This window comes from Maylandia zebra, linkage group LG19 (genome assembly GCF_041146795.1).
Source record: "Maylandia zebra isolate NMK-2024a linkage group LG19, Mzebra_GT3a, whole genome shotgun sequence".
Classification (NCBI taxonomy): Eukaryota; Metazoa; Chordata; class Actinopteri; order Cichliformes; family Cichlidae; genus Maylandia; species Maylandia zebra.
The window spans coordinates 14,973,644-14,999,007 of record NC_135185.1 but is presented as its reverse complement, the minus strand read 5'-3'; the positions used below and the strand labels follow the sequence as shown (position 1 = coordinate 14,999,007).

The 25,364-nt window shown below is 40.5% G+C and overlaps 2 protein-coding genes across 2 annotated transcripts; one reads left to right on the top strand and one right to left on the bottom strand.

The window, feature by feature from the left end:
* Positions 1–233: 233 nt before the first annotated feature.
* LOC101481081 (tubulin beta-4B chain) lies at positions 234–5,796 on the bottom strand. The gene is made up of 7 exons (XM_004559298.6): positions 5,556–5,796; positions 5,288–5,396; positions 2,677–2,787; positions 2,162–2,406; positions 1,758–2,080; positions 1,331–1,675; positions 234–1,249 (listed from the first exon to the last, which is right to left on the bottom strand). The coding sequence occupies exons 1-7, from the start codon at positions 5,610–5,612 to the stop codon at positions 1,102–1,104; spliced, it is 1,338 nt and encodes a 445-aa protein (XP_004559355.1). The 5' UTR covers positions 5,613–5,796; the 3' UTR covers positions 234–1,101.
* Positions 5,797–7,641: 1,845 nt separating this feature from the next.
* On the top strand, positions 7,642–19,605 carry nrde2 (NRDE-2, necessary for RNA interference, domain containing). Its single transcript, XM_004559301.3, has 19 exons — positions 7,642–7,739; positions 9,113–9,218; positions 9,402–9,584; positions 9,684–9,824; positions 10,992–11,266; positions 12,334–12,551; positions 13,408–13,632; positions 13,774–13,963; positions 14,056–14,189; positions 14,546–14,666; positions 14,931–15,103; positions 15,198–15,369; positions 15,455–15,675; positions 15,764–16,232; positions 17,153–17,544; positions 17,669–17,808; positions 18,273–18,414; positions 18,736–18,807; positions 19,209–19,605. The coding sequence occupies exons 1-19, from the start codon at positions 7,679–7,681 to the stop codon at positions 19,332–19,334; spliced, it is 3,561 nt and encodes a 1,186-aa protein (XP_004559358.3). The 5' UTR covers positions 7,642–7,678; the 3' UTR covers positions 19,335–19,605.
* The last annotated feature ends 5,759 nt before the right edge of the window (positions 19,606–25,364 follow it).

The window sequence follows — 25,364 nt, the reverse complement described above, 5'->3', positions numbered from 1 at the left end:
GGACCTTAAATTTAACTTAGCTTTTTCCTTTTAAAAAAGGGGAATTTAGTCAGCACCCATGTGTGTATAAAAAAAATCTGAATATTAAATGTTTTCTTTGCTAAAAGTGAACTCAAATATGGCTCATCTTTACCCCCACTGTACTACTGCACAAACACCTGCACTCATCATGCCAAGAGCACGTCTGACTCATTTGTTTTTAAGTAGACAAAAAGACAAAAGTAGAAGTAATCCACCATATGTAGCACCAAACTTTATTAACCCCAACAGGGAATTCGCAATTTCAGATTGAGGAAGTTTTGGATGTCACACGCTAGGATAGAAGGGATATGAGCAGAAAGATGGCTCATGATAATGTAAAAATATCATGGCTGTACTGAACCCCTCTACAAAAAAAAAAAAAAAAGACAAACTTTATTTAAATTCTTCTACAAAATCAGAACAAGCACACAAAGTTAGGTGGGAGTGATGAGTTCCTGACGCTCTCAGTGTTTTCTTTCATTTAGAATAAATCTTAAATATTTAATTTCACTTAAAAATAAAATAAAATAATTATATTCTACATTAAACGTTAAGTGTTAAAAATCGCAAGAAAGTGCCATGAATTAGTCAGTGTTACATTCTCTCATTAGTACATGTTAAAGCTGGAGCTGGGTCATGTTCAAAATCTGTGGTGACATCAAACAGTGCAAAGGGTAAGTGATCTACACAAACAGGACATTTAATGTTCTATTTACTGCTACATCTTTTTTTAAATGGAGTTTTTTTGATCACACCTCCTGTAATAAGCGTCAGGCTCCCTTTAATAACACCATCCATTTAGAAACAGCGCAATGATGAGGTGATACTAACCAGAAAAGAAAGAACAGGCTGAAAACATTCATATTTAAAGATGGGGAACAAAAGCAAACATGTAACACATAAAAGCATGGAGACCACCTGTACGCTCTAAATAACTTGGTGATATATAACAACTTTTGTTCTTAAAAAAAAGAAAAGAAAAGAAAAAAGTTGTTTAACTTCTTGACGTCTGAACCGCATTGACCTGAAACTGTTGCATAGAAAGAAGAAAAGGGAGAAAAAGAAGAGCCGTGCTGATTTTTAGGCCATGTCCTCTTCACCCTCCTCCTCGAACTCTCCCTCCTCCTCGGCCGTGGCCTCCTGGTACTGCTGGTACTCGGACACCAGGTCGTTCATGTTGCTCTCGGCCTCCGTGAACTCCATCTCGTCCATGCCCTCGCCCGTGTACCTGAAACAGAAGCGGTGAGGTGATTAACACGTCGCATGAGGGCATGAACTCAGGCTACAAACGGACCGGGGTGTCTCTCACCAGTGAAGGAAGGCCTTGCGGCGGAACATGGCGGTGAACTGCTCAGAGATGCGCTTGAACAGCTCCTGGATGGCCGTGCTGTTGCCAATGAATGTGGCAGCCATCTTGAGGCCGCGCGGCGGGATGTCGCAGACGGCCGTCTTGACGTTGTTGGGGATCCACTCCACGAAGTAGCTGCTGTTCTTGTTCTGCACGTTCAGCATCTGCTCGTCCACCTCCTTCATGGACATGCGGCCTCGGAAGATGGCAGCAACTGTGAGATAGCGCCCGTGGCGTGGGTCGCATGCTGCCATCATGTTCTTGGCGTCGAACATCTGCTGGGTTAGCTCGGGAACGGTCAACGCCCTAGGAAAATGAACAGATATTTTAGTTGAGATATAATTCAAACTCGAAATAGGCATTGCTAACAGCATCCGGCTGCTCTAACCTGTACTGCTGGCTGCCACGGCTGGTCAGGGGTGCGAAGCCCGGCATGAAGAAGTGCAGCCTGGGAAACGGCACCATGTTCACAGCCAGTTTTCTCAGGTCTGCGTTGAGCTGGCCTGGAAAGCGGAGGCAGGTGGTAACGCCGCTCATCGTGGCCGAGACGAGATGGTTAAGGTCGCCGTAGGTGGGCGTTGTGAGCTTCAGCGTGCGGAAGCAGATGTCGTACAGGGCCTCGTTATCGATGCAGTAAGTCTCGTCCGTGTTCTCCACCAGCTGGTGGACGGAGAGGGTGGCGTTGTATGGTTCCACCACCGTGTCGGACACCTGAAGAAGGAGAAGGCGCCATTAAGGGCGGGCAGGGCCCCACACAGTTAATCTGGAATGATGTGGATGTCGAATACGGACCTTGGGGGAGGGAACCACGCTGAAAGTGTTCATGATGCGATCCGGGTATTCCTCGCGGATCTTGCTGATGAGCAGCGTGCCCATGCCGGAGCCCGTACCTCCGCCCAGGGAGTGCGTGAGTTGGAAGCCCTGGAGGCAGTCGCAGCTCTCTGCCTCCTTCCTCACCACATCCAGGACTGAGTCCACCAGCTCCGCCCCCTCAGTGTAGTGGCCTTTAGCCCAGTTGTTCCCTGCCCCGCTCTGACCTGTGTGTCACAAGCAAATATAGGCATCTGACACCACTGACTCCATTTCCATATTTAAAACACAATTTACTTACAGTGAGCAGCCAAACATGAAACATCACTTGAAAACGTACTATTCCACTGGGTTTTTTTTGAACAAACAAATAAGTACAGACAAATTAAAACAAACAAACACAGATTTTTTTTTTTCCTTTGGTCAAAATACTTTCCATTTTACTTTTCTAAAGCCAGGATGATGAATAAATGAATGTTCAGCTTTCAAAGGCTCACCAAAGACAAAGTTGTCAGGTCTGAACACCTGACCGAAGGGGCCGGACCTCACAGAGTCCATTGTGCCCGGCTCCAAGTCCACCAGGACCGCACGAGGGACATACTTCCCACCTGGTGAAAACAGATGACCAAAAAAAGCCACACTTTTAACTTCAAGATTATATAATTAGTTTAGGGATAGGGCACCTGTTTAATATCAGTTATAAATCCTTAATAATCCTCCGAGCTCTATCAGCAAACTACGCGAAGTGCAAATAAATACAAAAACTAAAAAAGCCCAAATTATCACAGGTAACTACAGAGGAAAAAAAACTTTAACAAGAGGTGAAAATCACACCAAAAACAACCAGAAGATATTATGATTTAGAAAAACTAACAAAAACCAAAACATGTTCAGTTTCAATTTGTTAATTTGTTTTTTCAAATCAAGACAGATATGTTTAATTACCAGTAACCATCTAAATTTCTCAAATCTTCAACCCAGAAAACGCTTCTTTTGGTGTAATCTTTATAAAAAAAGAAAAAAGTAAAAAGAAACAGAGGGGTCCTTCTACAGAAATGTCTGATGTTGAGATAGCGCAAGATCTTAAAATTGATTTATTTTAAAATATTTAACCCTAAACCACATTATAGAACTTGCTCATTTATGAATTTAAAAAAAAATCAAAAGACAGTTTGTTGATTTAAAAAATATATATTTTATCTACATCTACTTGAATTCTTTTGTAAGTGGTGTTTGCCAAAGGAGCAACTTTGGTAAAAGCGGTTTCAATTTTCCAGGTTTTCTGAAGGTATGTGAACATTTCTTTGGACTGCTTTAAAACGCTTTAATTAAATACTTGGTCCCAATTCTCTTCAGACAGAAGAATGTCAATAATAATGGATCTGGGGATTATCTCTTAGTATTGTCGTCATTATTATTATTATTATCAGTTTTGTTTGTTAAAATGTGACCCAATATTTGTCCATTCGTGGAATTGTTTATTTGCTATAACAATAAAAATAATTTGAAGAACAATTAAAAATGAGAAGTGATGTAATCCTTTATATCTTAACTCTTACTTGTAACAAAATTCAATTGATGTGAAATTATTATCATATCAGTTTGATGTGACAGAAATAATAAACCCCATACGGTAACACCAGTGACGTATTAATCATCATGCTACTCAGTTAAGCCATACCAGACAAAAAGAGGATTCATTATGATAAAAAAAACTTAGCATTTGCATAAAATACAAATAGTTTATGCAAAAAGTTCCTCTGAACATAGGAGCCACTGGTGTTACTGAGTAAGTAATGGCTGTTTTTAATAGTCCCTTTCATAAAATCCACGTTGTCATATTGTGCTCACAAAATTGGGAGGTGGTATGATGAATTCTTTACAGAGCTTAAGGAAATTAGTAATAGGAAGTGAACTCATAATAGGCCGTTTTTCCACAGTAACACCGGTGAGGCAACTTCATAGGATCATTACTTTCTTTATACATTTTATATTTGTTCTACATATCTTACATTTCTATGTGTGTATTGTGTCTATTGTATAACTTATTTATTTATTCATTCATTCATTCACTTCTGAACTATGTGAAATCACAGCGCTTAGCCGCTATAGCTGACTGTGGTGCTTGGGCCACTCTATGACAGATTAAAAACGAACACTGCCAAACTGATAGCTCAGGAACTGTTTAAATAACATGTTTATTTTAAACACAGAAACAAACTGTAACCCTAAAATGTTTCTGCAAAGGCCGGGGGTGGGGCAGAGACAGACGTCACCGTAGAATGACCCAGACTATGACATGAGCAAACCCACTGCAGAAACTAGTATACACATACTTACTGTACTTAACTATAAAAACTTTACTTTGTCATAAACTGCATGAACATACTCAATGCTTTGCCTCTTTAACTTAGTGATAATATTATCCCAGTCCGAAGTGTGACTTAAAGATAAGATAAGATAAGATAAGATAAGATAACTCTTTATTGTCATTGCACAGTCATACATAGTACAGTAGTACAATGAAATTGGAAAAACTGTCCTACGTCGGCACTACATATAACACAACACGACACGATATGACACATCACAACGTAACAAACAACACAACACAGTATATTAACTTAGTATAAAAAAGAAGAATAAGTGTATGTGTATTGCACACTGTTATTATTGCACATTATTATTGCACCTTGTTATAAATATAAATATTATTGTTATCGTTTTAAACATTGTTACCTCCCCCTAAAAAGTCCAGGGAGGTATCCAGTCAGGTCAGCTATTTACATTGATCAGGGCTATTGCCCTGTTGTAAAAGCTGTCCTTGAGTCTATTTGTTCGGGACCTCAGCAGCCTGAACCTCCTGCCGGGAACAGTCTAATTTGTGGGCACCATTGCTAGGCAAGGGTTTGTTTTTGTTGTTTTGTCTTGGAAACTGAGTGACGGTAACCAGGAAGGAGAGCCAAGAAAAAGCCCCCTGACTCTGAAAGGGGGGTTGATTAATGCCCCCCCTACTGGACGGTGGCTGTATTAACCAGGTTTCTGCTGGCTATTGAATTACCTCAGCTCACCCAGAAATTAGATCAGACTGTGCAGTGTGAAGTTAACCTGTAGCCTCGTTGTAGTACACGTTGATTCGCTCCAGCTGTAGGTCGCTGTCTCCGTGGTAAGTCCCGGTGGGATCGATGCCATGTTCGTCACTTATAACCTCCCAGAACTAGAACACACACACAGGGACGGAATAAAACGATTAAATCAGTCGGCTCAGTCAAACTCAGCAGCGCTATGATTAGCTCTGGCGCTAATTTAATTTAGTGGCCCGCGTACTCGAACTTCAAACACTCAAACTCAACTTTAAAACCACTATCACTCTCACCTTCGCGCCGATCTGGTTGCCGCACTGGCCGGCCTGCAGATGAACTATTTCCCTCATTTTTTGGTCGAAATGAAAAACTTCGGAACAGCCAAGCGTAGACACTGATCCAGCGTTCAACCAACAACGGACTAACCTGAGAAGGTAGGAGCGTTGCCAGCTATAGAGACACCGAGAAGGCAATTGGAGGAACTAAGTGTCAAACAAAACAGACTGGGAATCGGATTGGCCCAAACACCTTGCTTTCGGGTTTTGATTGGATAGCGATCCCAGGAGGTCCGTTACCTCGGTAACACGGAGAGAACGGCGCACACATTCAGCACACAACGCGTCTCTTGGAGACGCGCAAAAGCTCTGCGTGCGCGTCACTCAGGTTTGAATAACAAACCCAGGAAAGACTTTTCAGAATCAACTTCATTTTCTACCCGATACACGAGCTCACGACATGAAACCTAATATGGAGACTGAATCTTAACGCCAAACGAGGCGATCGTTTGTAGTTACCATGTGACATAGTCGTTATATTTTAGAGTCAGCGAGAGCACTTTCTAACTTCTGGCTTACATATAAAATTACAGTGCGATGTGCATTCAGTCATTCAATCGGAAGTAATTCAAATTTAAATACCAGGTTTTATGACGATGTGGGAGCATTTCTAATTTTATTTTTGACAGTACTGTGGAAAGGTGTTGAGTCATCCCTCATTTTTTTATACTTTGCTTCCAAGGAGCCAGGCATTTGTGTGTTTCTAAAAGTCATCTTGAGCATTACATTTCCAGGCTTTCTGGAGGAAATTTTATTTGGACATTGGCTCTTTTTTCACTCAGTTTCAGACGAGTCAGTGAAACTGATCATTTAAAAACTGCATTTTGTATTTACTGAGTTTTAGCTTTTTCTAATATTAAAAATAGGATAAGCATTTGAAACATTTAAATGTGACAAATATGCAAAAAATAAAAGAAAAAAAACTGGTAACTTAAAAATCTGGAAAGGGGCAAATATTTTTTTTTACAGACTGCCTGTCAGCTGTCTTCACTATCCAAACAATTTTTAGCCAAGTTCATACTGATTTTGCTAATACGATTTTAACAAATATGTTTCTTTAGTTATCGGATGTGCAATATAAACTGTAAAAAGTGCCAACCTATTTCATTTTTTAAAATTTCTTTTGCTGAAGCACTGGAACGGATTACATAGCAATAATCACACTAATGCATTTAGAACCTCCTTTATAAACTCTGGTGTCATTAATTGTACACTTCTTCTAATCACTGACAGACCTTTACCTATTTTACTTACAGTATTATCAATATACGTATTTTATTTTAAAAGCAACGAATACACTAATAATAATAACAGTTTTGCCTCCTCTTTTTTTAGTAGGAATATTATAAACGCATCTTTTACAGCGTTCAGTCACTCATTAAGCATTAATAAGCTTAATTGATCAGTTGAGGTTTCAGATCCATATACTGGTGAGTCATCAGTATACAAAAGAATCTGAGCCAATTTTTAAAACAAATGAAAGCTCATAAAAACGACCTGAAAATAATAATTTCCCCAAACAGCTAGGTACTCCACATGTTAAATGCCTTATCATTGATAGTCTGCCTATGATTTGTCAAATAGCTTTGCAACAATTTCAGTGAAGTGCCAGAGAAGCCATAATTTACCACATTATTTAGTAACAGGAAGTGAAAAAATCAACTCTCCCTTGCCAACCATCTGTGCCAGTGCTGTACAGTTTGAATAGTATTATTTTCCACTGGATTATTTTATATTAAGTACACGTGGGCAGGAGAGATTATATTTGTGAACTAATAGCCAAAGCTGCCAACGCAGTCATGAATTCGAGCTTTCAGGCCAACAGGGGCTCTTTTAACGTTTTAAATGAGAAAATAATACATTAAAATAAAATCCGAAGTTTTTCCTTCTTATTTCCAAATGTATTATATGTTTACACAAGACAAAAAAAATTAAGTGAGTATAATACGCTTCAACAGAAATGGGATTTTAATTTTTTAACGTTTGAAAAATCCCCAAACAGCATTATGTTTTACTTTGGCGAGCCCAAACGCCGTTGTGACGTCATATCCCTGCGCCCTGTTTCTAAGTGACGCAGCATCATGGCGCTGTTTCCAGCGTTTGCAGAAGAGGCGAGCAACAAAGTTAGAGATTCTTCCACAGGTGATCCCGGCTTCCTGTAATACACGGTTTTTAATGTCAGTTAGCAGTCACCTGGACGCTCTGTTAGACTGACAGTCTGCCGAAAACTAAAATCTGACCGAAACAACGACCTGATATTCAATGTCAGATCAGCCGCTCGTCGCTGGAACTGAATGACACAAAACATCTTAACCTCTTTTAGCTTTATCTCTCATTTCACGATACGTGTTCCTCTTGGAAGTCCAAGAAACTCGCTATCTTTTAGCTAAAACAGCGACGATTTTACGTCTTTTTAATCTAAACGACTTGTCAGTATCTTTAGATACTCTTTACCCATCCTGCTCGTGTCATTACACTAACGTTTTATTGACGTATTGAAGCTTCGGGGTTCATTTAATGAATAATCATTTAGTGCCTCCCTCCCTCCCCTCTCTAGAGGATTTTTTTTTTTTGTCTCATTTCACTTTTTTTATTTAATGAATAAAAAATGAATGAGGACGAAATTTTGACTTACTACTATGAATATTTTCAGAGTTGGTATTTCAAAAAAAATTATAATACTGTATAAAAGTCTTGAGCCACCCTTGGTTTTTGATATTTCTCTGCTTTAAAAATGGAAAATAGACTGAGTGATTTCTTGAAATATGTGGGAAAATACATGGAGGTACAGTATATATGGTAAAAACTCAGTTTGTTCACATTTAGAAAACATGTCTCTGAGGTAGCTTTCTTGTAATTTCTTTAAGTACCCTTTAGGAATAGTTTTACAGGCCTCTTGAAGGACATTCAAAGCTCTTCTTTTAATGTTGGCCACGTTTAGATGACCCCACACTGTTTCAATAATTGAGGTCTTGGCTCTGGGGCAGCCAATCCATGACTCATAGTGTTTCATTGTGTGTTTTTCTACCCAGTTGTAGTTTAACTGCATTCACAGTAAGTTTGGGATGATTGTCGTGCTTAAAAAGAAAGCTGTTGCCAGTCATACATTTTTCAGATTGTATTACATGGTGGGTGAGAATCTGATGGTACTTCTGTGTTCATAATTTCATCAGCTTTGACAAGATCTTCAATACTGCTGGGCAAAATGCAGTTCATCTGCAGATAGTTTTTTTTAGGCCTGTTACTTTTGTTCTCCATTCGTCCAGTTTCCTCAGTTTTGCCCTCAGTTTTCCCTGCACAACATCCAGAGATATGCCATATTTTCAGCTAATGCCCCTTAGGGAAGAATCGTGTTTTTGGCGCAAAAATGCCATGTTATGTCTGTTAGACGTGTTGTGGTCCAAAACCTTCGCACAGTGCAGTATCACTACTTGGGATAGACAGATTGCATTGTTCATGATTTCTAAGTCCTCCTGATTATCTTGTAATTATGTCTTGTCTGCTCTCATTTTCAGAGTTTGATTGGCTGAAGAATAAGAGTTTTCAGACAGGAGATGCGCTCTCTCTTCACGGTCGATTTCTAGAGAAGACCAGCGAGGAGCAAAACAAGAAGGAACCAAGGTAAAAGAATCACAACTCTGATCACTGAACTGTGAAATGTGTTGGTTCTTCCTTAGAAATTCATCGCTGCCCAGTTCAGTCGCAGAAGGAGACACAAACCTCCTTTGGGTTATGTCAGGAAGAGCATCCAGCTCTAAAAATCTGCCAAATCAAACTCTTCCTCTCTTCCTCATTGACTCCCAGTGTCAGCAGAGATGTCAGCTCTGAAGAGGACAGAGAGGATGGTGTGGCACCCAGAAAGAAGAAAAGGAAGAAGAAACAGAAGAAAAAGCACAAAAAAAAGAGTGGGAGGTATTCGCACAGCAGCGCATCTGACTCTGAAACCATCTACCCGAGTGATCTCAAAAAGGAGCAAGAAGCCAAAAGGTACACAAACATCTTTAACATCACTGAGGCATACACTTGTAATTTTATACACTGAGTATAACCTCGCTTCTGTTCTGTAATTATGTTTGTGGGAAACAGGCAGGAGGCTCCTCAGTTAGCGAGCCATTTCTCTTGGTTGGATGACCTCCAGTTGCCCACAGAGCAGCTGTTTTGTGTGGACCGAAAAGCAGACCCCGCCAACTGGACTTACAAGTCTCTGTACAGAGGAGACGTAGCCAGGTAAAAGACACATGACTCTTTTTTTCTTTTTAGCCCTTCACAGAAAAGACTTGCACACAAGAAGAGACACAAAGAAAGTGACGTTTATGCAAACATTTGACACAATTACATCATAAACAGTGTCGTTATAGCCCAACTGTGTCTACATTTCCAAACAGTCCATGCTGCACAAAGTGCTCAACAATGTAAAATCCCACTAAAACAAATACAATTCAAAATAATGATGCAGTAAAATATAGAAAAAAACAAATAAATAAATAAACAATATAACTGAATAAAAACAACCAAAACAACAACTAATGCTGTTAAAACCAAAATGTTTCGGTAAAAGTGTGTTAAAAGCCAGTAATTGCCTTTGTTTGTAATGCTTGTATGATAAAAACAAGCACACATATTCGGCGAGTTTATTGTCATAGCTTTCTTCTTTTCAAAACTTGTGACGTGTTTAAGGGACGTCTGTATCAACGGGCTGGTAAAAAATGTGCTAAGCTTAAAAGGATGTAACATCACGGTGTCACATTTATTCCAGGATTTAAGTGGACTGAAATATCCCTGGCACCTTCTGATTTTTCCCACGTTGGTCTTTAAAAGCTTAACTCTTTAAACTTAACTTAAATTGATCTCAGGTGTAGCCATGCTCACATTTAAGACTGCGTTTGAATAGTTTCCCAACATGGTTGCAATATGACAGGACATTATACTTTATTTTTTTAATCTCACAAAGAAAAAGGGGAAAAAGTTTGATCACTTTCAATAAATGAAGCAGTGTAAGAATAAAAAGGATGAGTTGTTTAAAGAGTTTTGTTCAAGGGGTGGTTTGTATTTTCCAGCCATGTGAGATGCCTTTTTTTATACTCTGAAGGTAAAAACACTTCTGCAAAGGATACACTTGTGCTCTTCCTATAAGCCTCCTCTCTCCTTTCTCCTCTGTCCATCAGATGTGTCTTTTAGGAATCCTCATACAGTTTAAGGAGAGCTGAGACTGTAATGTCTGTAGTTAAACCATGCTCCCAAAACCTGGGATTCATCCGTTTGTTTGTTTTTTACTTATAAATGACTGGCTGAAGGTTTTATTTTGAACCAAATTATAAAGTTACATGGACTGTATAGTTGAGTACAGAATAAAAGCTACAATCTGAGATGAGCTGCACTATTTTTGTGTTCCAGGTATAGAAGGAAAGGCAGCTCGGCTCTGGGTTTGGACTTTCACAAGCAGGGGGTCAGCTGGGAGGACTCAGAGGTGACTAATAAGAAGAAGAAGAAAGGCGGCGACGGGAAGAAGGCAGCGGACAGATACTACTCTACAGTCAGTCGACAGCTGCTGAAGGCAGCGCCTGCTCTTCCTGCATTACCAGCGAGTTTTGATGGTAGCGATGGCACCAGTTCTGCAATCTTCCTCCCTCTGTGTGATGATGAGGCAGACAATAAAGAAGGGGAGAAAGGTACGGGGTCTAGCTGGGTGTGGCAAAGAAAGAATTCAGCCACTTCATGCTTAATGTGCCATTATAGTGCTGATCCTTTTTGAACTGAAAGTCTCATTTAGACTTGCGCAAGTGACCAAGAAGAAGCAGATTAATCCAGAAAATGTCAGCAGCGTTTGATGATTGTCTCAAGGAAAGAAAACAAGATTAGACCTTCACATTTTTAACGGGCCATGGCACCACTAATTTGAGAAAATTATGAGTCTGTTTGACATTTCTTTGACTTTTCTGTTTATCTCATCTCCCTCAAACTTTGGAGATCTGAGTGAGTGAGATCTCAGTGAGTTTGAGGTTGTTTGGCTGTTGTCAGTTCTCATATTTTTGGCTAAAATAATTTTCTCTGTTAGAATATGTATTAGTAGTCACACAGTTATGCTTTTGGGTTTTTTTGTGTGGCTTTGTTAGGATCTTTATCTGCATGCACATCCATGTCCCAATCTTCTTACCCCCAAGTTAAATCATCCAAAAAACAAAAAAACGCTTAACACTCATCCTTTAACCCCCAAACAGACCTTTAATGGGTGTGGAAACATTAAATGGTCTCAATTTTATGTAGCTTTGAGACTCTGATGAACTAAAACCAGTAGGTCAAGTTTCTTTCTATAGCCCATTTCCAAACAGTCCATGCTGCACAAAATGCTTAAGAATGTAAAATGCCACTAAAACAAATAAAATGTAAAATAATGATGCAGTAAAATATAGAAAAAAATAAATAAAATAACTCAATAAAAACAACTAAAACAACAACTAAGGCTGTTAAAACCAAAATGTTTTGGTCAAAGTGTGTTAAAAGCCAGTAATTGCCTTTGTTTGTCATGCTGGTATGATAAAACAAGCTCACATATTCAGCGAGTGTATTGTTATAGCTTTCTTCTTTTCAAAACTTGTGATGTGTTTAGGGGACATCTGTATAAACGGGCTGGTATAAAATGTGCTAAGCTTAAAAAGATGTAACATCACTGTGCCACATTTATTCCATTTATTCCTTAAAATGTAACTGATTTTTAAAAATGTATTTACCTTTTTAGCTCACATAGGGCAGACGTCATCGGTGAATCCCCTCGGTGTGTATGACTCCTCGACGGCCCTCTGGCTGCAGGGGAAAGGACAGCAAGACCAGCAAAAGGAGGACGCTCACACAGAGGAGGGCACTGCACTTTTGGGTGGCAGGACCGAAGATTTCAACAGGCGGCTGAGAGAGCAGCCAGCAGACACACAGCTGTGGATAGAGTTCATACGATATCAGGTACACACGCTGCTTTATAATACTGCTGCAGGAATGTCAGGGCTTCAGAACGTGCTTTCTTTTAACAAAAGTTTACGGACTCCTGATGTGTGCTCACCTCTCATGAGAACATCACAAGAAGCAGTAATCAAATGCATCAAGACAGTGGAAATGTTTTTTTTCTGACTGACAGCATTTTATTGTCTGACATCTGAACCTTCCCTCTACTCCTATCCTGGACTCTGAAAGTGCCAGTGAACTTTCAGGAGGAATGTTTCTCTGAGGCAAGTGATCACTCACTGTACCGAGAGGAAATCCTGCAGCGTGGGCTCCTTCTGCATCTCTGAAACTGCACTCCTCACACTGGTGCTCCAAAACACTCTCACAAAGATTGAATATTTAGTGTTTGACGTTCTTTATTATTACCAAAACAGCAATGAAAGTACAAGAGGGTTGATTTACTTGAATAACGTTCATCCACTGAAGAACCATTTAGGTAATTCAGAAGTAGATTTGATGAACTCCTCAGAGGCTCATTCATCTAAATTGCCTGCAGCAACTGTTCAAAATGCTTCTAAAGTTTTAGAGATGTGCTGGTAAAGGCTTACGCTGGTTAAATCATACACATAAGTCAAACCAGGAGTCTAACTCAGTGTCACTACTAGCCGCAATAGGAAATCAACACAACAGGGGACAGACATAATTAGTTAATTGATATGCTTTCATTTCATTTTCATTGCAAGTTTCACAAAGTCTTCTTGTGTGCATAAAGCCCTCAATCAGTCACAGAAAAGCAAGAAGCACGGAGTTTCCTCCAACATGCTCTTTGGCTTATCAGATAAGGTTTGGGTACTTCATCGCCTACTTCATCCTCTAGGATGAGGCGAGTGCAGCTGTGTTCAAAGGCGAGGAGGAGCAGCAGGGCAGTGATGCTGCTGAGCGCCGCAAGTCTTCCTACAGGGCAGTGCTGGAGAAAAAGCTAAGCATTGCAGAGCGCGCCGTGGCCACCAACCCCCTCTGCATAGCTCTGCAACTCGAGAGACTCCGCATCTGCCAGGAGCTCTGGGAGCCCTCTGCTCTGGCTAAAGAGTGGAAGAAACTGGTATGTCTATGTATGAAGGTCACAACAAGTCCCTAAAATGCAGAGGAAACCCTCAAGAGTGTCGGAATCTTACTGCTTCTATCAAAAAAAATAAATGTCACATACAAGTAACAAAGTTGCTCTTTATTTGTTGTGTTTCAGGTGTTTCTCCACCCAAACAGCACCCCCCTGTGGAGGGAGTATCTGCTCTTCACCCAGAGCTATTTCAGCAGCTTCACCGTGTCCAAGGTCAACGCTGCGTACGGCAAGTGTCTGAGCACGCTCAGTGCTGTCCGAGACGGCAGCATGGTGTCTCACCCGGCTCTGCCAGGAATAGAGGAGGATATGTTGGGTAACAGACATTTCAGCATGAGATTCATTCATTATTCAGTCCTGCTTGCTTTGTATGACTACAAATCCCACATCCTTTTACTTTCTGCCCAGATATCTTCATGCAGCAGTGTCACTTTCTGCGTCAGTGTGGTCATTCGGAGAAGTCGACTGCCATGTTTCAGGCAATGATCGACTTTACTTTCTTCAAGCCTGACAGCGTGCGAGAGCTGTCCACTAAGCAGCAGGTATGTTCTCGCTGAGTTTTAATGTTGTAATCTACTCTTAGAGGACTTGTGTGACATTTCAGGAGTTATACAGTGGCTTGCAAAAGTATTCGGCCCCCTTGAACTTTTCCACATTTTGTCACATTACAGCCACAAACATGAATCAATTTTATTGGAATTCCACGTGAAAGGCCAACACAAAGTGGTGTACACGTGGGCAGAAAGTAAAAGGGGGCCGAATACTTTTGCAAGCCACTGTATTTGTTGCTCAGAGTTGAATGTGATGATCAGCGAAGTGGCCTTGGCTGGTCATTTAAATAATAAAAAAAAATAAATTCTAACCTCGTGTAGTTACATTTCTGCCTCTGTGTCCACAGGTTGACTTCTTTGAGCCGTTCTGGGACAGCGGCGAAGCAAGGATCGGGGAGCTAGACGCCAGAGGCTGGAAAGCCTGGATGCTCCAACAAGAGCGAGGAGGTTGGCTACAACCCACTGCAGGTAGGTAAAACACACACACTTTACAGTGCACGTGCCATTTCATTTATCCATCAATTTTATACTGTCTATCTGGGTTTGGCTCATGAGCCAACAGTTTAAGCAGAGATCCCCAGACCTCCCTCTCTCTCTGAGACCAAAGAAGATGAAACTCTGCTATATGACTGCACCTACAAATTCTGTCTGTGAAGAGTTATTGCAGTTTGTGTGATCCAAGCTCTCTTTATGGGGATGTAATTAATCTAATCTTTCTTTTTGTTTCCACAGAAGAGGAGGAAGAAGAGGAAGAGGATGAAGAGGAGGTGAAGGACAGGACCCAGCCCAGAGGTACCATCTGGCTGGATGTGGAGTCATCTCGTGAAGCCACAGACTGGTTGCCCTGGAGACCCGACAAAGCCAAGGGCCAGTCAGAGGAGGACTGTGAGGATCCTGACAGACAGGTGATGTGTTTGATTGTTTTAAGACAAAATATTCTTTTTGTTGAACTTTACCATGTAGGTTGACCTCTCTGCTGACCTCTATCTCTAATTCCAGGTGTTGTTTGATGACATTGGCCCGTCACTGATTTGTTTGTCTTCGCCAGAGCTCCATCTCCGCCTGCTTCTCCGTTTCTTGAGCTTTTTGGGTTTGCCTGTGGACTCAGTGCTCTCGGTTTCCCCAGGTCAGCCTGGCTTGCTGCTGGAGAACCTTTCTCTGCTCACTCAAGGTAAAACAGTCTAAACAAGCTTTAATTTTTTCAAATCTCACTGAGGTGAGAGGAGTCTTAAAAAAAGCAACTTTTTCCATCCTAGGTAATGCTCCCCAGCGTCCTCTGACCTCCTATGATTTAGCTGATGGTGGCATTAACTCTGTCGGTCACATGACCACTCTCCAAGGAACACGGAAGTGGGTGGGGCTTGGGAAACAGGGTGAGAAGTTCCTCACGAACTTGTTCAATATGCTTCAGCCTGTGCTTCCGCCCCACCACCGAGCCTTCCTGTCACTCAGCTGGATCCAGTACGAGAAACTCAAGGTAGGAGTTGGTTCATTTGACTACATTCAAACTCAAAGTGAGGTCAAACTAACCCTTACACTCTTCTGGTTCTTGGTGTTTGCGTCAGGTCATGCGCTGCTTGCACGGCGGAAATAAAAAGCGCCTTCGTTCTCAGGGGAAGAGCAGCAAGCGAGTTGCCAAGCGGCTGCTCAAAGAACCAGACAATCGCTCATCATTAGTGTTGTGGCGGGAGTACGGCCACCTGGAATGGCTACTGGGCAACCTGGATGAGGCCCGCAAAGTGTTCTCCACTGCAACAGCGCTTGGGGGAACCAAAGGGCTGAGCAGTCTCGCTCTGTGTGATCTCTGCCTGCTGTGGTCCCAGCTGGAGTTGGAGGATGGAGCGAAAGAGCGAGGGGGTCAACCGGCTGATGTAACAGCATCCCCGGCTGTGTCTGTACTGACCCGGCTAGCAGAAGGAACCTCTGCATCGTCCACTTCATCCTCCCTCTCCACGGTTTCCATCCTGAAAGCCAGAAAATCGTACGACCAGACTCTGGCTGCCAGTTTATCAGCACTGGACCAAAACAGTAAAGGTTTGTTTTCTGACCCGTTTCCAACTGTTTAACTTCTCAGAGACCTGCCGTGAACATTTTTACTATAAATCCGCACTCACTGCACAATCAGAGTAGTAGTAATTTTGTATTTTCTCTTTCATTTTTTCTCTTTTTAGTTTACTCCACTTTATTTTTTTTGTGTTTCATTTTGCTTAATTTAGTAAGTGCTTGGCATATTTATTAGACGATTTATCATTACTTAAGAAGGGCAGAACAGTATAATAATAATAAAATGAAACATGACAAACACAGGAAGCAACGTAGCAACCAAAGATAATGGCGTTCAGCGAGTTAAAGCAACAAATGTGAAATGGCTCCCGAGTTGAACTTTTTCTCAACATCGGAGCTGCCAATGAGAGTGGAGGATACAATTGTTTTAAATTTGAAAGGATGGTAAATACATTAGAGGGTTACATAGGCAGCCAGAGCCTGTAGCAACCAGTAGTCAGGGACAAAGCGATGTGCTATAAATGCATTGATTCCATTGGACATTGAAGTCTTAAATATCTGAGACAAAGCTTCCTCCGCCTGGTTGTTTACAGATTTGACTAGATCAGAGATTTTCTGGATATTTTTATTTCCAGAAAAAATATCCAGAAAACAAACATCCAGGGTTTTTTTTTTTTTTTAATTTATTTCATATCAGTTAACCAAAATATTTTTTCACTCATTCATTTAGCTTGCTCTTGTCCTAAAAGCTGAGAGCGTTGTGCTTGACTGGGTCATGCTTTTTGCTGTATGTGAACTCTCTTGTTACCTATTGGATACACCTGAACCAAGCTTTTCTGGTGGAAACCATCTTCCAAACTAATATATCTTGTTGAAAATGTAAGAGTAGTTAAAAATGAGCCCCTTCTCTTTTTGTGCTTGAGCTTTTTGTCTTATCCTGTCTTCTCCAGTCCAAGACGACCTGATGGCAGAGAAGCTGAGGTTGAGAGGTCTGGTTGGCTGCTACGCTCTTTTCCAGTACCTCACGGTGAGCGTGCAAGCAGCCAACGCAGTCTACACCCAGGTTAGAGAGAAGATGGAGGAACTACACCGCACGTTAACAGCTGAACAGCAGCTGAACAGCAGCAAGGAGGGTAAGCTCGCAAGAGCTGACGCTGACTCAAACAGGCCCTGTGTCAGCAGAGTAGCTGCTGAGTGTGAGGCGTTGGCCTGGCAGCAGGCGGCACTGCTCAAGTACCACAACACCGTCGCTGTGTTTCCTCTGGTGACACTGAGGCAAACGCTGACATCGGCCCTCCCAGTCTGGACCACCAGCGTCCCTCTGTGGAGCATTTATGTACAGGTCAGGCTAATAAAAGCACATTTTCCCCCATTCTTCTCTAGATATGTTTCCCAAAGCCTTTTGAGCCCTAACCTTATTTGTTTATTTTGGCCTGACTGACATTTCCATGTGATGTGTGCTTCAGGTGGAGAACCGTTACCATACCGCTGGCCGTGCACGCCGGTTTTTTCACTCTGTAACCAGAAACTGCAGCAGCGTGGTGCCGCGTCTCTTTGCCATTGTTGCTGAACAGCAAAGGAAGCAGCTGGTAGATGCAGCTCAGAGGTAAAACGACAAAAGATGATCACAAACATCAGACAGCAGGATCACATCAAAGTTCACATATCATTTACATCCTTGTGTCCAAAAAAGCAAAATGCCATGTAAACTACAAATAAAAACAGAAGGTGATGATTTCAAAAGTATTTACAAAAACTACATTTAAATTGCTCGTTTCAAAAAAGTCCAGTGAAGGACAACAAAGAGTATAAAAGTTGTTTAATGCTCAAAAACGTTAATAAATCCATCTGATGGAACATCACAACACAAAAGCGATTCATAAGTAGCATGATGAAAAAAGAGCATCTCAAAAAGTTTCATGTTGTTTAAATGCAGATTTAAGTGATTTGCAGTCTCGCTTTTAGTTTTACTTAATGCAGCTTTTATAGAAACAGAAACAGTTTGCACATTATCAACTGATAATTAGCACTTACTGCACATTAAACTGTACATGTCTGCGGTATTTATAGATCGTGTTTACATGATGATCCCTTATCCATCCTGCCGGAGAATGGCCTCAGCAACCGCATCCGTGGACTGTTTGAAAACGCCATAGCAACAGAAACTGGGGCTCATTGTCCTTTACTTTGGAGAATGTACATCTACTTCCTGGTGAGACCAGTCATACAAACTCACATTGATGCTGTTCTGCCCTGGAGCACTAAAAGTTTTAGGAAGATTGTAGAGACCCGATCCTGCTTGAATGAGAAAAATAAATTTTGTATCTGAAAGCTTTAGTGTCGTTTTTAAAAAGGAAAAAAAAAAAACATTTTAGGAATATTATTATGTGCATTTTAGGAATAAGGACTAAAATGTCCTCTTTTTAAAAAAACAAAAAAAACAAAAGTGTAGAAGTGCTTCTGTGCATGTGGATACACCAATATCATCCATGCTTATATTGTGCGTGTAACGTGTGTACGTGTGAATTTGTAGGTGTGTGAAGGAAAAGTGGATAAAGCCACAGGAATCTTCTACAAGGCCTTACAGAATATCCCCTGGTGTAAGGTGAGGCACACATATACTGTGAAAGTGATATTTCCCAAAGCTTGATTTGTAGTTCTGTGCTGAGTCCCTGCAGAGTCGTCAGGTGTTGTTGTACGAGTGAAACTAAGTTAGTACAATTAGCCACACAGTAGGCAACACTATTTGTTATATGATTTCATTAAAGATGTTGCCACTTGATCAATATGCTGCCTTGCTCAGCATATTATTACCAAACTAAACTTATCGCCCTGTTGTTGTGTCATGTAGTCATCATTGCAAACTAAATCAACATCAGTGCTGTATGTATGTTGCTAGTACATAAAATTCTCCCTCCTTTTCTTTCTCTGTGTGTGTGTGTGTGTGTGTGTGTGTGTGTGTGTGTGTGTGTGTGTGTGTGTGTGTGTGTGTGTGTGTGTGATCAGGGTTTGTATATGGACGCAGCGCAGCTGTTCCCCGATCACCTGCAGGAGTTTGTAGACCTGTTGACAGAGAAAGAACTGCGAGTGCGACTGCCTTTAGAAGAATTGGACATACTGCTGGAAGACTGAGCACACACACAATCTTAATTCAAGTGTGTGTTCAAATTGTCAAATTTGATGGGAAGAAAAGGACAAGCACAAAGGCAAACTCGACACATATACAGCTGCAGTAATTTGAGAAAAGAGCTGGGTTTTGTTTGTTTGGTTTTTTTGTATAAAGTGACACAAAATGCTTTAATTGCCACAACAAACCACTAAAACTGTATTTCTTTTACTTGATATTGTCAATAAATACAAGATTGATCTATGTGACATGCCTTAATAAAACATGTAAAATTTATACCGGAAGTTGTTACATTCCAACTTATTAAGAAAAACTCTGTGGAAGTGAGAAAGGAAAACGCTGCCACTCAGCATATTACCATGTTGCCACCTCTTAAAGAGTTTTTAATATTTTTTTTTTAATCATAATAAATCAAGTAAGGATTATATTTTATTTTCTTTGTTAACAAACATCTACTGCACTGCGGAGTAAATGGGGACAAACTTGCAGGATAAAAAAAAGACGAACTCTGCTGTGTTTCCGAGTAACCGTATTATGGAGAGAAAAAGAGCAACAAAATTCAAAGTGCGGCCGACATGACCGCAGCCGAACACGTGAGAGCTCAATGGATCAGTTTCTCATTGATTTACAAGTCCAAATGTTTAGGAAGACATCTCTCTTTTTATGTATTCTCCTTTGAACTTGTACAGTATCTTAACTCAATTATGCATACAATTCTTTTGTAAATACAACACCATTATTGTGGTACTTTTAATTCCATTTTGTATTGTACTGATGTTTAAGTAAAGGTTTGAGAAAAAAAAACAGTTTCTCATTGACAGAACATGGATTTCCGTGCGATTTCTTCTGCCATGCGCATCCGAGTTACGAGCTTAACGCGGGCTTCTCTGAGGCCTCTGGTTTATGCCTAAATCTAAAAAAGTATGAGTTACTAGCAATTCAAGACTGCCTTGCAAATACTATCTGTAATATCTCTGTTAAACAAGAAGTCACATACTTGGGACTGTTAATATCCAAAGACCAAAAATCAAGATGCTCTTCAAACTTCACTCCAATTATACAGAAAACCCTAAAAAAGTTCAACCAGTGGCTGCAAAGGGACTTGTCTTTGAAAGGTAGAGTGTTAATTACTAAAGCAGAAGGGATATCCCGATTAACATATGCTGCTCTCTCCTTACATCTGGATAAGAAAATTAGTAAAGATATTGACCGTATGCTCTTTAATTGTATATGGAAAAACCGTACGCATTATATTAGAAAAACTGTTGTGATGAATAAGTACGAATCAGGTGGGCTTAACGTCTTAGACTTTTCTACTTTAAATAACACTTTCAAAATTAATTGGGCTAAACATTTTCTTAAAAACCCTACCTCTATCTGGAACTTTATACTATATTATATTTTCTCTCGTTTTGGTGGCTTTAATTTTATTTTAAATTGTAATTACAATGTTGAGAAACTCCCTGTAAAGCTTTCATCCTTCCATAAGCAGGTCCTCTTAGCGTGGACCCTCATTTATAAACACAACTTCTCACCTCACAAATAGCTTATCTGGAACAACAGAGATATTTTATATAAAAATAAATCACTTTTCCTGGAAACTTGGGTCCAGAATGGGATCCTATTGGTGGCTCAGCTGGTTAGTAAAGAGGGAAAACTACTTGCTTACAACAACTTTATTGCACTATATAATTTTCCAATCAGTGTTCAGGAATTCTCAATGGTGCTTGGTGCCATACCCTCAGGGTCTTTAATGTTATATAAAAACACTGACAGCTCAATATCTACCTCAGTCACTCTCCCTGATCCAGCTGAGTCACCAATAGGAAAAATCTGCTTTTCACAGGAACTTGGTAACAGCAATAAGAGAATATGTAGTTTATTCCAAGAAGATATCGTCTCTCTCCCATATATAACATCTTATTGGAACCGATATGTTCCAGATATCAAGTGGAAGACAGTCTGGATGGTCCCCCATAAATATTTGATTGTAAATAAGGTGAAAGAAGTCTCATTTAAAATTCTACATAAATGTTATCCAGCCAGTCACTACATGGTAAAATTTAAAAGGGACATAACTACTAATTGTACTTTCTGTGGGGATCATCCAGAAACTGTGACACATCTTTTTTGGTACTGTTCTTTTACACAGAGATTCTGGAAGGAATTTAGCAGGTTTGTTATTGTCCATATTTTAAGGAAGTTTTCTTTACGTTGGGAAAATGTTTTATTCTGTTTCTTTAAGTTCCCCAAGAAGTATGATAAATGTTTTTTATGATAAAGTTGTTAATACTTTTAGCTAAATTTTTTATCCATAAATGTAAATTTACTAACAAAACACCATATTTCTGTCATTATTTTAAGGATGTGGAAATTTACATACAATCAATATCAGACTCCACCAACGAAAAGGCTCTCAAAACAATATATGTATGTGAATCTTTGCGTGTATTCTTATAATTGTTACCTTTTTCTTTTACCCTTGGCTTTTTGTGTTCATGTTCGGTTGTTTTGTATACTTCATCTGTTCGTATGTTGTATACTCATTGTTTGTTAAATAAAGTTAAAAAGAAAAAGAGCTTAACGCGTTTGCGCATGCGCGAATTCTCGTGCATTTGAACGACTTAAGTCATAGAAGATTTTGATGTGTTACGTCAAAGAAGTCCTTTAATGTGGTTTTCCTTTGATCCGGGAGTCCTTAAATAGGAGCCAAGTCAAAACGTTATCACTACCAGAGACCCCCTCGACAGTAGTTACATGTCAAACTTACCACGCTCTTTCAATTCAGAAAGTTTAGCATTTCAGGAAGATTTTCACAGAGAGAATCCGTGTGAAATAACAATGTCTGCAACACAAGATTATAATACTCAAACCCCACTGGTCGTATCACCAGATGAGCTGTTACCGATTATCAATAACGCCTTCAACACGCTCTCTGATGCACAGTGGACTTTAATAGAAAATGGAGCTTGGGATTCTGATATTCAAGCAGTTTTGGCTGATATGATTTCTGAAATCATACAGATCACCTCAGCCAACATTTTGAGACGTGCTCTTCCCGTCATTCAGAGCGATGCATCTGCAGAAATAGAAACAAATCCATCATTTTGTGACTCCATCTCAATCACTATTGCAAACCTGCTCAACATCCCAAAGCAGATATGTGACAGTGCTAAAAAGCTGACAAAGATGGTTGAGGAGGAGATTTCAAATAAGGTCAAATTGATAGTCACCCTGGTCAGAGAGCACTTCAATTTACCATCAGACCCCGCTGTTTACGTCAGTGGGGCAATTCGTAATATTAGAAAACTGCGTGTCATGGTTTCCCATGCTCTCTCATGCTTGAAAAGATATGCAAGTAAACTGAAATGCCCGTGCATGGGAAAGGAAAGCGATTCAAGTAAGTCTGAGTCCAGCAAAGATAGCATTGAGTCCAGCATCTCAGTCAAATCAGCCACCCAGGAGGTTAGTGAGATTCTGACCAATTGGTGTCAAGATTCAGATTTTACAGATGATGAATTATCGGATGATGACAGAGATATGGAAAGTGAGCCACCTGCTAAAATAGAGCAACTTTCAGAAAAGAAAGAAAGTTCAGAAAGTGGGGAATGTGCAGAAGCTGAAAGGCAGGCAGAAAGTATTCCACCTGAGTAGAAAAAATTGCAGCTGACATTGTCAATATTGTACTTGACAATCTCCAGTGCACTGACACTGATTATTCTTGTCACAGTGAGAAATGTACCTCACCCAAATCTGGATTCAACGGGGGAATCATCTTTGATAAAGTGAGAGAGTTTTTTACCTCACGTGCTCCTTCCGCACCGCAAAAATCACGCAAACTGCATTTTTCCAAGATTGCAGGAAAACATTTTGAAAAGATGAAAGGGGAGCTGAAAACAACAGCAAAGAAGAGCAAAGACTATTTTATTAGTCTGTCAAAGGCAGGCACGTGCAGAGGGGGGGGGGGGGGGGGGGGGGCTATAGGGGCTTGAACACCCGCCCCTTTAAACCTCTCTGCACGGCCCTGGTCAAAGGTAACCCACTCCCCTGAAACTGAGAGAATAGGTTCCCACGACAGTATGAGTGTCAGCCTCCCAGGTTCAGCATGCGAAACTCCTCGTTCAAATTCTAGCATGTCTGTCCGTGCCTCTTCTAGAAGCTCATCTACTCTGGGAAACATGATCAAATCTGCTACTCCAACTAGCTTTAATGTCATCAAATCTGAACTTAGTGACATATACAGCGAGTTCACAAAGGAGAAAGAACATGGCATTATCCAAGAAAGGCTCGAAAACATTAACATAAGTGAGAAAGTGAAAAATTTCTCGAGAGAATTGACAGAGAAACTGTACGACCATTTAGTGATAAGTCGTGTATACCAAATTCCCACAATTGTTATGGGTAGAAGTCTATCAGACTCCGTCATCTCCAGGACACCACAGCAAGTAGCTGAATCGAGAGTTTTCTTTTCTCCTGAAGTCCTCTATGTAATCATAGAAGACGCAGTTGGAAAGTTTTTGCAAAATATTCTGCTTTTGGTTGATGATGAAACAATAGATGAAATTGTTCAGAGCGAAAAAAGTGTCTGATGCTGTTGAAGAGATCCAAAAGGTCATTGCAAAGGGACAGAAACGGGCAAGAGACACAGAATCAGACTATTCTCAGAAAAGTGGCAGAGAATCTAAAAAACCCTGTCCTTCTAGACCAGCGTCTCTGGAAAAGCAGGTCAAGTCACCAGAGAAACGCTCAACATCCTCTTGTTCAAGTTCAACACCAGTTCTCGAGAGGATGGAGGAGGAAATGTCTGGAAAGTCAGAGGACAGATTCTCAGAGGACATACCCTCGGAAAAGTCTGAGGAGCAAACCTCAGAAAAGTTAGAGGAAAAACTGTCTGAAATGTCTAAAGAGAAACCCTCAGAAAAGTTAGAGGAAAAGCTCTCAGAATTGTCAGTGTCATCTCAGGCAGCAGCCGAGTACCTTGCCATGTGTCTAATAGCTAGACTCATGGCTCAGTACAAAAAGAGCCTAAAAAAGCCTCTGCTTTCATTAGCTAACAAAAACTTAGAAGACATTATTGAACATGTCAAGAACTTGGTGCAACCTGAAATCAGCATTGAGGAGTCTATAACAAATCTGGACAAGAATGTGAGTCAATTGACCAAAAAATTGTTTAAAGGACTCATCAAGGAGTTTGGCTCCACAGAACAGGTCATGAATGCTGCTTGGGCAGGTGATAGTTCATTTGATGAGGCTATTTTGAAGCATTTGAAAATCAATTTGGGTGTCCTCACAAGTCCTCCACAAAAGTCCAAAATTGCCAGGTTCTTTGGAGCAGTGGGAAGAGCTATTATGTATCCCTTCAGATGCTGTTTTAAGGGCAGCGATGACTAAAGACCTTGACTTTTCCACTGCCTTGCTTCTCTCAAAATCTTGAAGCAGAAATTATCCAAAAACTGGTCTTGATGCATTCTCAATCATCCAGGAAAGTAAATCTCCAAAAGTTGATTCTGTTCATCTGGACGTAGCGTTTTGTGGGAGAAACGTTTTGTCACTCATCCAAGTTAATTTGCACTATAATGAAATAAAAAAAAAAGAAATCAAAATTAAAAACAAGGTGACTTTTGTTGTCTTTTCTTGATGTCAACCACAAATTTAAAAAGTGTAGCATATGTGTACTCTGGTCATCAGTACTTGTATTTTAATGTATTACAGTATAATTTGATATAGTGATCATTCTGTGTCAAAACCAAACCTTCTGCTGAACTGTTCACAGTAGAAAAGTTTAACGTTTATAATGATTGCTGTAAATTTTAGCGTCATATATCAGATAATTTCTGTTTTTAACTACCCTCATGTGTGGCTCTCCAGCCCATGAGACAGGCATAGTCTCCACCTTCCTGGTTGTGGGATTTCTCCAGTGGTGTAAGTGCTGCGGCGCAGTCTGTTGTCACTCTGATGTGGCGCTTTTGGCAAAGGTTCAGTGATGTAACCCATCTCTGACGCTCCCTCATATGCAGTCCACCTAGTGGCATGAT